The sequence below is a fragment of the Oncorhynchus tshawytscha genome, unplaced genomic scaffold (genome assembly GCF_018296145.1).
Source record: "Oncorhynchus tshawytscha isolate Ot180627B unplaced genomic scaffold, Otsh_v2.0 Un_scaffold_8217_pilon_pilon, whole genome shotgun sequence".
Taxonomy (NCBI): domain Eukaryota; kingdom Metazoa; phylum Chordata; class Actinopteri; order Salmoniformes; family Salmonidae; genus Oncorhynchus; species Oncorhynchus tshawytscha.
In genome coordinates this window covers 142,501-157,500 of record NW_024609570.1, presented here as the reverse complement: position 1 = coordinate 157,500, position 15,000 = coordinate 142,501, and the positions used below count along the sequence as shown (strand labels likewise).

Here is a 15,000-nt window from a genome sequence, read left to right as displayed (position 1 = left end):
GGGAGGAGAGAGTGATAGAAACAGGGAGTAGAGAGTGATGGAGGAGAGAGTGATAGAGAGAGACGGAGTAGAGAGAGATAGAGAGAGAGGGAGGAGAGAGTGGTAGAGAGAGTGATGGAGAGAGAGAGGGAGGAGAGAGTGATAGAAACAGGGAGTAGAGAGTGATGGAGGAGAGAGTGATAGAGAGAGACGGAGTAGAGAGAGATAGAGAGAGTGATAGAAACAGGGAGTAGAGAGTGAGAGTGTGAGCGGTTAGATGGTCAGAAACATGGGGAATGTAGGAGACAAGAGACAGAGAGAGGTGTGTGTGTGTGTGTGTAGACTGACTGGTGTTGATGAGGAACTGGTTAGACACTCCAGGGTGGTCCACATCATGGATGGCTGCAGCAAACAGAGCTGCTAGGATCTCCAGGTCTGTAAACACAGCCTGATGGAGAGACAGAGAGAGGGAGAGAGAGGGGGAAGAGAGGGAGAGGAGGAGAGGGAGAGGGGGGGGAGGGGGGGGGAGAGGGGGAGAGAGGGAGAGGAGGAGAGGGAGAGGGGGGGGAGAGAGAGAGGGGGGAGGGGGGAGAGGGAGAGAGGGGGGAGGGAGAGAGGGGGAGGGAGGGGGGAGATAGGGAGAGAGGGGAGGGAGCGGGGGAGAGAGGGAGAGAGAGGGGGAAAGGGAGAGAGGGAAAGACAGAGAGAGGGGGAGAGGGAGAGAGGGAGGGAGAGGGAGAGAGATGGGGGAGGGAGAGAGAGGGGAGAGGGGGGAGGGGAGAGAGTGAGGGAGAGGGAGAGAGAGAGACAGAGAGAGAGGGGGAAGGAGAGAGGGGGAGAGGGGGAGACGGGGGAGAGGGAGAGAGGGTGGAGGAGAGTGAGAGAGAGAGGGGAGAGAGAGAGGTGGGGGGAAGAGAGGGAGGGACAGAGAGAGGGGGGGAGAGAGAGAGCGAGAGAGAGAGATACAGAGAGAGAGAGAGAGATACAGAGAGAGAGAGAGATACAGAGAGAGAGAGAGAGATACAGAGAGAGAGAGAGAGATACAGAGAGAGAGAGAGATACAGAGAGAGAGAGAGGGAGAGAGAGAGAGCGAGAGAGAGAGATACAGAGAGAGAGAGAGGGGGGGAGAGAGAGAGCGAGAGAGAGAGATACAGAGAGAGAGAGAGAGATACAGAGAGAGAGAGAGAGATACAGAGAGAGAGAGAGATACAGAGAGACAGAGAGAGGGGGAGAGAGAGAGCGAGAGAGAGAGATACAGAGAGAGAGAGAGAGATACAGAGAGAGAGAGAGAGATACAGAGAGACAGAGAGAGGGGGAGAGAGAGAGCGAGAGAGAGAGATACAGAGAGAGAGAGAGAGATACAGAGAGAGAGAGAGAGGGAGAGAGAGAGACAGAGGGAGAGAGAGAGCGAGAGAGAGAGATACAGAGAGAGAGAGATACAGAGAGAGAGAGAGATACAGAGAGAGAGAGAGGGAGAGATACAGAGAGAGAGAGAGAGATACAGAGAGAGAGAGAGATACAGAGAGAGAGAGAGGGAGGGGGGGGTTCAGTATTTTACAACTTGATGTTAGATGGTGGCAGGTAGCCTAGCTATAATTCCTGAAAGCAGTTTAAAGGTCAGGAGACACTGATGTATGGTTTGATTCTCTTTAAAAAGCCTCTACAAACTTCAGCTAGTGGTGGAGGGGCCACTAGCTAACCACTACTGGGAGTGATGGTATTATGGAGGGGCCACTAGCTAACCACTACTGGGAGTGATGGTATTATGGAGGGGCCACTAGCTAACCACTACTGGGAGTGATGGTATTATGAGGGGCCACTAGATAACCACTACTGGGAGTGATGGTATTATGAGGGGCCACTAGCTAACCACTACTGGGAGTGATGGTATTATGGGGGCCACTAGCTAACCACTACTGGGAGTGATGGTATTATGAGGGGCCACTAGCTAACCACTACTGAGAGTGATGGTATTATGGAGGGGCCACTAGCTAACCACTACTGGGAGTGATGGTATTATGGAGGGGCCACTAGCTAACCACTACTGGGAGTGATGGTATTATGGAGGGGCCACTAGCTAACCACTACTGGGAGTGATGGTATTATGGAGGGGCCACTAGCTAACCACTACTGGGAGTGATGGTATTATGAGGGGCCACTAGCTAACCACTACTGGGAGTGATGGTATTATGGAGGGGCCACTAGCTAACCACTACTGGGAGTGATGGTATTATGGAGGGGCCACTAGCTAACCACTACTGGGAGTGATGGTATTATGGAGGGGCCACTAGCTAACCACTACTGGGAGTGATGGTATTATGGAGGGGCCACTAGCTAACCACTACTGGGAGTGATGGTATTATGGAGGGGCCACTAGCTAACCACTACTGGGAGTGATGGTATTATGGAGGGGCCACTAGCTAACCACTACTGGGAGTGATGGTATTATGAGGGGCCACTAGCTAACCACTACTGGGAGTGATGGTATTATGAGGGGCCACTAGCTAACCACTACTGGGAGTGATGGTATTATGGAGGGGCCACTAGCTAACCACTACTGGGAGTGATGGTATTATGGAGGGGCCACTACCTAACCACTACTGGGAGTGATGGTATTATGGAGGGGCCACTAGCTAACCACTACTGGGAGTGATGGTATTATGAGGGGCCACTATTACTAACCACTACTATGATGGTATTATGAGGGGCCACTAGCTAACCACTACTGGGATATATTACTGTATAGGTTACTGTATATGAGGGGCCACTATAACTGTATACTGGGATGATACTTATGGAGGGGCCATTACTATACCACTACTGGGAGTATATATTACTGGTATATATGGATATACTGTATACCACTACTGGGAGTGATATATTACTGTATATATACTGTATACCACTACTGTATATGATATACTGTATATAATCACTATGTATATGTCACTGTATAGAGGAGGACATATATTACTATTACTAATATATTACTGTATATATTACTGTATATATTACTGTATATATTACTGTATATATTACTGTATATATCACTGTATATATTACTGTATATATTACTGTATATATCACTGTATATATTACTGTATATATTACTGTATATATCACTGTATATATTACTGTATATATCACTGTATATAATCACTGTATATGTCACTGTATATATTACTGTATATATTACTGTATATATCACTATATATAATACTGTATAGATTACTGTATAGATTACTGTATAGATTACTGTATATGTCACTGTATATATTACTGTATATATTACTGTATATCTCACTGTATATATTACTGTATATATCACTGTATATATTACTGTATATATCACTGTATATAATCACTGAATATGTCACTGTATATATTACTTTATATATTACTGTATATATTACTGTATATATCACTGTATATAATAGTGTATATGTCACTGTATATATTACTGTATATATTACTGTATATATTACTGTATAGATTACTGTATATATTGCTGTATATATCACTGTATATATTACTGTAGGTGGCTTACGTCTAGTGCGGGTGTGGAGAGGAGGACATGTGTGGACTGTATATATTACTGTATATATTACTGTAGGTGGCTCACGTCTAGTGCAGGTGTGGAGAGGAGGACATGTGTGGACTGTATATATATATTACTGTATGGATTACTGTATATATTACTGTATATATTACTGTAGGTGGCTCACGTCTAGTGCGGGTGTGGAGAGAAGGACATGTGTGGACTGTATATATTACTGTATATATTACTGTATATATTACTGTATATATTACAATATATATTACTATATATATTACTGTATATATTACTGTATAGATTACTGTATAGATTACTGTATAGAGTACTACATATATTACTGTATATATTACTATACATATTACTATACATATTACTATATATATTACTGTATATATTACTGTATATATTACTGTATATATTACTGTATATATTACTGTATATATCACTGTATATAATAACTGTATATATTACTGTATATATTACTGTATATATTACTGTATATATTACTGTATATATTACTGTATATATCACTGTATATGTCACTGTATATATTACTGTATATATTACTGTAAATATCACTGTATATATTACTGTATATATCACTGTATATAATCACTGTATATGTCACTGTATATATTACTGTATATATCACTGTATATATTACTGTATATATTACTGTATATATCACTGTATATATTACTGTATATATATCACTGTATATAATCACTGTATATGCCACTGTATATATTACTGTATATATTACTGTACATATTACTGTATATATCACTGTATATAATACTGTATATGTCACTGTATATATTACTGTATATATTACTGTATATATTACTGTATAGATTACTGTATATATTACTGTATATATCACTGTATATAATCACTGTATATGTCACTGTATATATTACTATATATATTACTGTATATATTACTGTATATATCACTGTATAAATTACTGTATATATTACTGTATATATTACTGTATATATTACTGTATAGATTACTGTATATACGTCTAGTGCGGGTGTGGAGAGGAGGACATGTGTGGACTGTATATATTACTGTATATATTACTGTATATATTACTGTAGGTGGCTCACGTCTAGTGCGGGTGTGGAGAGGAGGACATGTGTGGACTGTATATATTACTGTATATATTACTGTATATATTACTGTAGGTGGCTCACGTCTAGTGCGGGTGTGGAGAGGAGGACATGTGTGGACTGTATATATGTACTGTATATATTACTGTATATATTACTGTATATATTACTGTCTAGTGGTGGCTCACGTCTAGTGGGGTGTGGAGAGGAGGACATGTGTGGACTGTATATATTACTGTATATATTACTGTAGGTGGCTTACGTCTAGTGCGGGTGTGGAGAGGAGGACATGTGTGGACTGTATATATTACTGTATATATTATTGTATATATTACTGTATATATCACTGTATATAATACTGTATATAGTACTGTATATATCACTGTATATATCACTGTATATATTACTGTATATATTACTGTAGGTGGCTCACTTCTAGTGTGGGTGTGGAGAGGAGGATATGTGTGGACTGTATATATTACTGTATATATTACTGTATATATTACTGTAGGTGGCTCACGTCTAGTGCGGGTGTGGAGAGGAGGACATGTGTGGACTGTATATATTACTGTATATATTACTGTATATATTACTGTAGGTGGCTCACGTCTAGTGCGGGTGTGGAGAGGAGGACATGTGTGGACTGTATATATTACTGTATATATTATTGTATATATTACTGTATATATCACTGTATATAATACTGTATATAGTACTGTATATATCACTGTATATATTACTGTATATATTACTGTAGGTGGCTCACTTCTAGTGTGGGTGTGGAGAGGAGGATATGTGTGGACTGTATATATTATTACTGTATATATTACTGTGGCTCACGTCTAGTGCGGGTGTGGAGAGGAGGATGTGTGGACTGTGTGGACTGTATATATTACTGTATATATTACTGTATATATTACTGTATATATTAGGTGGCTCACGTCTAGTGCGGGTGTGGAGAGGAGGACATGTGTGGACTGTATATATCACTGTATATATTACTGTATATATTACTGTAGGTGGCTCACTTCTAGTGTGGGTGTGGAGAGGAGGATATGTGTGGACTGTATATATTACTGTATATATCACTGTATATATTACTGTATATATTACTGTAGGTGGCTCACGTCTAGTGCGGGTGTGGAGAGGAGGACATGTGTGGACTGTATATATTACTGTATATATTATTGTATATATTACTGTATATATCACTCTATATATTACTGTATATATTACTGTATATATTACTGTAGGTGGCTCACGTCTAGTGCGGGTGTGGAGAGGAGGACATGTGTGGACTGTATATATTACTGTATATATTACTGTAGGTGGCTTACGTCTAGTGCGGGTGTGGAGAGGAGGACATGTGTGGACTGTATATATTACTGTATATATTACTGTATATATTACTGTAGGTGGCTCACGTCTAGTGCGGGTGTGGAGAGGAGTGACATGACATGTGTGGACTGTATATATTACTGTATATATTACTGTATATATTACTGTAGGTGGCTCACGTCTAGTGCGGGTGTGGAGAGGAGGACATGTGTGGACTGTATATATTACTGTATATATTACTGTATATATTACTGTATATATTACTGTATATATAACTGTATATATTACTGTATATATTACTGTATATATTACTGTATATATTACTGTAGGTGGCTCACGTCTAGTGCGGGTGTGGAGAGGAGGACATGTGTGGACTGTATATATTACTGTATATATTACTGTATATATTACTGTAGGTGGCTCACGTCTAGTGCGGGTGTGGAGAGGAGGACATGTGTGGACTGTATATATTACTGTATATATTACTGTATATATTACTGTAGGTGGCTCACGTCTAGTGCGGGTGTGGAGAGGAGGACATGTGTGGACTGTATATATTACTGTATATATTACTGTATATATTACTGTAGGTGGCTCACGTCTAGTGCGGGTGTGGAGAGGAGGACGTGTGTGGACTGTATATATTACTGTATATATTACTGTATATATTACTGTATATATTACTGTAGGTGGCTCACGTCTAGTGCGGGTGTGGAGAGGAGGACGTGTGTGGACTGGCAGACGTCGGCGGCGTGCAGGCTGTTGTGGTAGGCCACGTTGCCATGGTAATGGTCTTCCAGGGTCATCACGTAGGTCACGAAGGTGTCGACGGGGATGCGGAACGTCTTTAGGAGATCACGTTCCTACAGGGGGACATGAGGGGTTAATACACACTGACACACACACATGCATGAACACACACACACACACATGCATGAACACACACACACACACATGCATGAACACATACACACACACATGCATTAACACACACACACACACCCACATGCAGGAACCCACACACACACACACACATGCATGAACACACATTCATGCAGAGCACCTACGCATTCACATCATACACACATCACGCACACTCAGCACACAACATACCTACAGACACACACACACACACACGTCTGTTTCACTAGCCTTGTGGGAATCAAAATAACACATCACACAAATGTCCTGGAAATTCAGTACTGAGAGAGACTAGGTCATTTCCTCAGCCAATCATCTTTATTAAATATCGATTAATTATTGCAATAATGAATCCGTCGAGCCCACCAGTCTGGCCTGTTGTGCCGAGAGCCCAACCTTTACAGGCCATGCTGTAACGGCCGTTGTTGGTGGTGGAAGAAGAGGAGGACCAATGCGCAGCGTGATAAGCGTCCGTATTGATTTAATATTATTGATCGAACACTGAAACAAAACAATAAAGAGACAACGAGCGAAACGAAACAGTCCTGTACGGGTGACATACACAAAACACAGAACAGAAAACAATCAACCCAAAACTCAAAGGTGATAAAAAGGCTGCCTAAGTATGGTTCTCAATCAGGGACAACCAGGCTGCCTAAGTATGGTTCTCAATCAGGGACAACCAGGCTGCCTAAGTATGGTTCTCAATCAGGGACAACCAGGCTGCCTAAGTATGGTTCTCAATCAGGGACAACCAGGCTGCCTAAGTATGGTTCTCAATCAGGGACAACCAGGCTGCCTAAGTATGGTTCTCAATCAGGGACAACCAGGCTGCCTAAGCTGGTTCTCAATCAGGGACAACCAGGCTGCCAAACACATGAAATACCAAATCATAGAAAAAGGCTGCCTAAGTATGGTTCTCAATCAGGGACAACCAGCTGCCTCTGACCCAAACACATGCCAAATCATAGTGACCACCCAACTCAAACAACTAAAACAGACATCACAAAAGAACTAAGGTCAGAACGTGACACCATGCTGTTCCTTATATACCTTATACCAAGATTGCTCAGTCAACATATAGATTGGGGGGCACCATAAGCCCCTTCGGGCTCATCCTGTCTTTATCTGCCTCTGGCGTTATCTTAACCCCCGACCCCCGGCCTAATATCCCAGATGCCAGGATGTCAGAGGACCATTGAGTCCTTTTGTTCTACTCCTCTCTGTCCCAGCTAAAACACACCCCATATCTGGTCTACGGAACGCAGGCTCAATCAGACCGGAGACGTACGTCTCACCTGCACCACTAAACCTAACCCTAAAACTAAACCTAACCCTAAAACTAAACCTAACCCTAAAACTAAACCTAACCCTAAAACTAAACCTAACCCTAAAACTAAACCTAACCCTAAAACTAAACCTAACCCCTAAAACTAAACCTAACCCCTACAACTAAACCTAACCCTACAACTAAACCTAACCCTAACCCTAAAACTAAACCTAACCCTAAAACTAAACCTAACCCTAAAACTAAACCTAACCCTAAAACTAAACCTAACCCCTAAAACTAAACCTAACCCTAAAACTAAACCTAACCCCTAAAACTAAACCTAACCCTAAAACTAAACCTAACCCCTAAAACTAAACCTAACCCCTAAAACTAAACCTAACCCTAAAACTAAACCTAAAACTAAACCTAACCCTAAAACTAAACCTAAACCCTAAAACTAAACCTAACCCTAAAACTAAACCTAACCCCTAAAACTAAACCTAACCCTAAAACTAAACCTAACCCTAAAACTAAACCTAAACCCTAAAACTAAACCTAAAACTAAAACTAAACCTAACCCTAAAACTAAACCTAACCCCTAAAACTAAACCTAATCCCTAAACCTAACCCCTAAAACTAAACCTAACCCTAAACCTAACCCCTAAACCTAACCCCCTAAAACTAAACCTAACCCCTAAAACTAAACCTAACCCTAAAATTAAACCTAACCCCTAAACAAACCCCTAAAACTAAACCTAACCCCTAAACAAACCCCTAAACCTAACCCCTAAACCTAACCCCTAAAACTAAACCTAACCCCTAAAACTAAACCTAACCCTTAAAACTAAACCTAACCCTAAAATTAAACCTAACCCCTAAACAAACCCCTAAAACTAAACCTAACCCCTAAAACTAAACCTAACCCCTAAAACTAAACCTAACCCTTAAAACTAAACCTAACCCTAAAATTAAACCTAACCCCTAAACCTAACCCCTAAAACTAAACCTAACCCCTAAACAAACCCCTAAAACTAAACCTAACCCCTAAAACTATACCTAACCCTAAAACTAAACCTAACCCTAAAACTAAACCTAACCCCTAAACCTAACACCTAAACCTAACCCCTAAAACTAAACCTAACCCCCAAACCTAACCCCTAAAACTAAACCCCACACCGCGTGTCTAACTCCAGGTACCTGGAAGATGGCGTACATGATGCAGCTGAGAGGCCTGCTGTTGGAGAACTCTGACACTCTGAAGATGTTGAAACTCCACTTGTCCAGGTCCTCTAGCTCCTACACACACACACACACACACACACACACACACACACACACACACACACACACACACACACACACACACACACACACACACACACACACACACACACACACACACACACACACACACACAGGCAGGCACACACACACACACACAGGCACACACACACACACACGCAGACACGCACACACACGCAGACACACACACACAGACACACACATACGCAAGCAGGCACACACAAAGAGAGAGTGTGAAGCCTTGAGTGAGGTAATGAGCTGAGTCTAGTAACCTTGACTGATTGACTGAGAAGGTATTTGTGTATGTACAGTCGTGGCCAAAGGTTTTGAGAATGAAACAAATATACATTTTCACAAAGTCTGCTGCCTCAGTTTGTATGATGGCTATTTGCATATACTCCAGAATGTTATGAAGAGTGATCAAATGAATCGCAACTAATTGCCATGCAAATTCTTTGCCATGCAAATGAACTGAATCGCAAAAAAATCATTTCCACTGCATTTCAGCCCTGCCACCAAAGGACCAGCTGACATCATTTCAGTGATTCTCTCGTTAACATAGGTGTGAGTGTTGACGAGGACAAGGCTGGAGATCACTCTGTCATATGCTGATTGAGTTCGAATAACAGACTGGAACCTTCAAAAGTAGGGTGGTGCTTGGAATCATTGTTCATCCTCTGTCAACCATGGTTACCTGCAAGGAAACACGTGCCGTCATCATTGCTTTGCACAAAAAGGGCTTCACAGGCAAGGATATAGCTGCCAGTAAGATTGCACCTAAATCAACCATTTATCGGATCATCAAGAACTTCAAGGAGAGCGGTTCAATTGTTGTGAAGAAGGCTTCAGGGCGCCCAAGAAAGTCCAGCAAGCGTCAGGACCGTCTCCTAAAGTTGATTCAGCTGTGGGATCGGGGCACCACCAATACAGAGCTTGCTCAGGAATGGCAGCAGGCAGGTGTGACTGCATCTGCATGCACAGTGAGGCGAAGACTTTTGGAGGATGGCCTGGTGTCAAAGAAGGGCAGCAAAGAAGCCACTCCTCTCCATGAACAACATCAGGGACAGACTGATTGTCACGCCCGGACCGTAGTTATCTTAGTTTTCTTTATTGTTCTGGTTAGGTCAGGGTGTGACGAGGGTGGTATGTGTGTTTTTGCCTTGTCTAGGGTTTTTGTACTCCTATGGGGGTTTTGGTATTGTCTAGGTATATTTGTAGGTCTATGGTGGCCTGAATTGGTTCCCAATCAGAGACCGCTGTTGATCGTTGTCTCTGATTGGGGATCCTATTTAGGTTGCCATTTTCCATGTTGGATTTGTGGGTTATTATTCTATGTTTAGTTGCCTGTTTCACACGAGTCATATTGCGTCACGGTTCGTTTTGTTATCTGGTATAGTTTTGTTCAGTGTTGCATTCGTTTATAAAATAGAATGTAGGCTTATCACCTTGGTCTCCTCCTTATGACGACCGTGACACTGATATTCTGCCAAAGGTACAGGGATTGGACTGCTGAGGACTGGGGTAAAGTCATTTTCTCTGATGAATCCCCTTTCCGATTGTTTGGGATTCAGAAAAAAAGCTTGTCCGGGGAAGACAAGGTGAGCGCTACCATCAGTCCTGTGTCATGCCAACAGTAAAGCATCCTGAGACCATTCATGTGTGGGGTTGCTTCTCAGCCAAGGGACTGGGCTCACTCACAATTTTGCCTAAGAACACAGCCATGAATAAAGAATGGTACCAACACATCCTCCGAGAGCAACTTCTCCCAACCATCCAGGAACGGTTTGATGACGAACAATGCCTTTTCCAGCATGATGGAGCACCTTGTCATAAGGCAAAAGTGATAACTAAGAGGCTCGGGGAACAAAACATCAATATTTTGGGTCCATGGCCAAGAAACTCCCCAGACCTTAATCCCATTGAGAACTTGGTCAATCCTCAAGAGGCGGGTGGACAAACAAAACCCCACAAATTCTGACAAACTACAAGCATTGATTATCAAAGACTGGGCTGCCATCTGTTAGGATGTGGCCCAGACGTTAATTGACAGCATGCCAGGGCGGATTGCAGAGGTCTTGAAAAAGAAGAGTCAACACTGCAAATATTGACTCTTTGCATCAACTTCATGTAATTGTCAATAAAAGCCTTTGACACTTATGAAATGCTTGTAATTATACTTCAGCATTCCATAGTAACATCTGACAAAAATATCTAAAGACACTGAAGCAGCAAACTTTGTGGAAATACATTTTTGTGTCATTCTCAACTTTTGGCCACGACTGTATGTGTGTGTACGTACGTGTTATGGTGCGTGTGTGTGTGTGTGTGTGTGTGTGTGTATGCATATGAGCGAGTCTTGCATACTTTACCCTGGCTAGCTGGTCCTCCTGTTCAGTGTTGACTCCGAAGCGCGGAACAGAAGAGGAGGACAGAGTGGAGCTGTGGGACAGATTCCTCACTCCGCTAATCTGACTCATAGACTTCTCCTTTAGACGAGGGGACGGCAGCTCCACCTCGTTGGGCTGGTCTAGGGGATAGAGACACACATAGACTCCTCCTTTAGATTAGGGGACGGCAGCTCCACCTCGTTGGGCTGGTCTAGGGGATAGAGACACACATAGACTTCTCCTTTAGATTAGGGGACGGCAGCTCCACCTCGTTGGGCTGGTCTAGGGGATAGAGACACACATAGACTTCTCCTTTAGACGAGGGGACGGCAGCTCCACCTCGTTGGGCTGGTCTAGGGGTTAGAGACATATAGACTTCTCCTTTAGACGAGGGGACGGCAGCTCCACCTCGTTGGGCTGGTCTAGGGGATAGAGACACACACAGACTCCTCCTTTAGATTAGGGGACACCAGTTCTACCTCGTTGGGCTGGTCTAGGGGATAGAGACACACATAGACTTCTCCTTTAGACGAGGGGACTGCAGCTCTACCTCGTTGGGCTGGTCTAGGGGTTAGAGACATATAGACTTCTCCTTTAGACGAGGGGACTGCAGCTCTACCTCGTTGGGCTGGTCTAGGGGTTAGAGACATATAGACTTCTCCTTTAGACGAGGGGACGGCAGCTCCACCTCGTTGGGCTGGTCTAGGGGTTAGAGACATATAGACTTCTCCTTTAGATTAGGGAACACCAGCTCCACCTCGTTGGGCTGGTCTAGGGGATAGAGACACACATAGACTTCTCCTTTAGACGAGGGGACGGCAGCTCCACCTCGTTGGGCTGGTCTAGGGTTAGATACATATAGACTCCTCCTTTAGATTAGGGGACGGCAGCTCCACCTCGTTGGGCTGGTCTAGGGGTTAGAGACATATAGACTTCTCCTTTAGATTAGGGGACGGCAGCTCCACCTCGTTGGGCTGGTCTAGGGGATAGAGACACACACAGACAGGCAGGTATGACCAGACAGACAGGTATGACAGACAGGCAGGTATGAACAGATAGACAGGTATGAACAGACAGACAGGTATGACCAGATAGACAGGTATGACAGACAGGCAGGTATGAACAGATAGACAGGTATGAACAGACAGACAGGTATGACCAGATAGACAGGTATGACAGACAGGCAGGTATGAACAGATAGACAGGTATGAACAGACAGACAGGTATGAACAGACAGACAGGTATGACCAGATAGACAGGTATGAACAGACAGACGGGTATGAACAGACAGACAGGTGTGAACAGACAGACAGGTATGAACAGACAGACAGGTATGAACAGACAGGTATTACCAGACAGACAGGTATTAACAGACAGAATGGTATGAACAGACAGACAGGTATGAACAGACAGACAGGTATGAACAGACAAGTATTAACAGACAGACAGGTATGAACAGATAGACAGGTATGAACAGACAGACAGGTATGAACAGACAAGTATTAACAGACAGACAGGTATGAACAGATAGACAGGTATGAACAGACAGACAGGTATGAACAGAGAGACAGGTATGAACAGACAGACAGGTATGACCAGACAGGTTACTTCAGGTATGTACAGGTATGAACAGACAGACAGCTATTAACAGACAGACAGGTATGACCAGACAGACATGTATGAACAGACAGACAGGTATGAACAGACAGACAGGTATGAACAGATAGACAGGTATGAACAGATAGACAGGTTTGAACAGACAGACAGGTATGACCAGACAGGTTACTTCAGGTACGTACAGGTAACTACAGGCATATCCAGGTAGGAGATTAACAGATAGACAGGTATGAACAGACAGGTATGAACAGACAGACAGGCATGAACAGACAGACAGGTATGACCAGATAGACAGGTATTAACAGACAGGTTACTTCAGGTACGTACAGGTATGAACAGACAGACAGGTATGAACAGACAGGTATGAACAGACAGACAGGTATGAGCAGACAGACAGGTATTAACAGACAGACAGGTATGAACAGACAGACAGGTATGACCAGATAGACAGGTATTAACAGACAGACAGACAGGTATGAACAGACAGACAGGTATGAACAGACAGACAGGTATGACCAGACAGACAGGTATGACCAGACAGACAGGTATTAACAGACAGGTTACTTCAGGTACGTACAGGTAACTACAGGCATATCCAGGTAGGTGTACTCACCCATGAACGTGCTGGAGATGTACTCAGACACCTGGTTACCCGAACGACTCATCTCTGATAGGTGAGACAGTTCCCTGTTTAACATCCTTTTAAACTGAGAGGGAGGGGGAGGGAGGGGGAGGGAGGGAGGGAGGGAGGGAGGGAGGGAGGGAGGGAGAAAGGGGGGAGCAGTTTGAGGATGTTTTACTGTAGGGTTAGTCAGTTCACTGCTCATAAGTGTTGAAGCTGTGGTGAGATTATAATGTTGTGTAGTAGTTATATCATGGTTGTGTAGTAGTTATATCATGGTTGTGTTGTGGTTTCATCATGGTTGTGTTGTGGTTTCATCATGGTTGTGTTGTGGTTTCATCATGGTTGTGTTGTGGTTATATCATGGTTGTGTTGTGGTTATATCATGGTTGTGTTGTGGTTTCATCATGGTTGTGTTGTGGTTATATCATGGTTGTGTTGTGGTTATATCATGGTTGTGTTGTGGTTATATCATGGTTGTGTTGTGGTTATATCATGGTTGTGTTGTGGTTTCATCATGGTTGTGTTGTGGTTATATCATGGTTGTGTTGTGGTTATATCATGGTTGTGTTGTGGTTATATCATGGTTGTGTTGTGGTTACATCATGGTTGTGTTGTGGTTATATCATGGTTGTGTTGTGGTTGTGTTGTGGTTACATCATGGTTGTGTTGTGGTTATATCATGGTTGTGTTGTGGTTATATCATGGTTGTGTTGTGGTTATATCATGGTTGTGTTGTGGTTATATCATGGTTGTGTTGTGGTTGTGTTGTGGTTACATCATGGTTGTGTTGTGGTTATATCATGGTTGTGTTGTGGTTGTGTTGTTGTTATATCATGGTTGTGTTGTGGTTTCATCATGGTTGTGTTGTGGTTATATCATAGTTGTGTTGT

General features: G+C 42.9%; 1 protein-coding gene across 1 annotated transcript in view; it reads right to left on the bottom strand.

Moving 5' to 3' along the window:
• LOC121845173 (cAMP-specific 3',5'-cyclic phosphodiesterase 4B-like) overlaps positions 1-15,000 on the bottom strand; it is a 32,149-nt gene that overhangs the window by 3,732 nt on the left and 13,417 nt on the right. The window contains exons 8-12 of the mRNA XM_042315958.1: positions 14,099-14,192; positions 11,851-12,008; positions 9,377-9,475; positions 6,687-6,851; positions 328-427 (exon numbers count right to left, since the gene is read on the bottom strand). Of these exons, the coding sequence (XP_042171892.1) occupies positions 328-427; positions 6,687-6,851; positions 9,377-9,475; positions 11,851-12,008; positions 14,099-14,192 (616 nt within the window). The remainder of the gene's footprint in view (positions 1-327; positions 428-6,686; positions 6,852-9,376; positions 9,476-11,850; positions 12,009-14,098; positions 14,193-15,000) is intronic.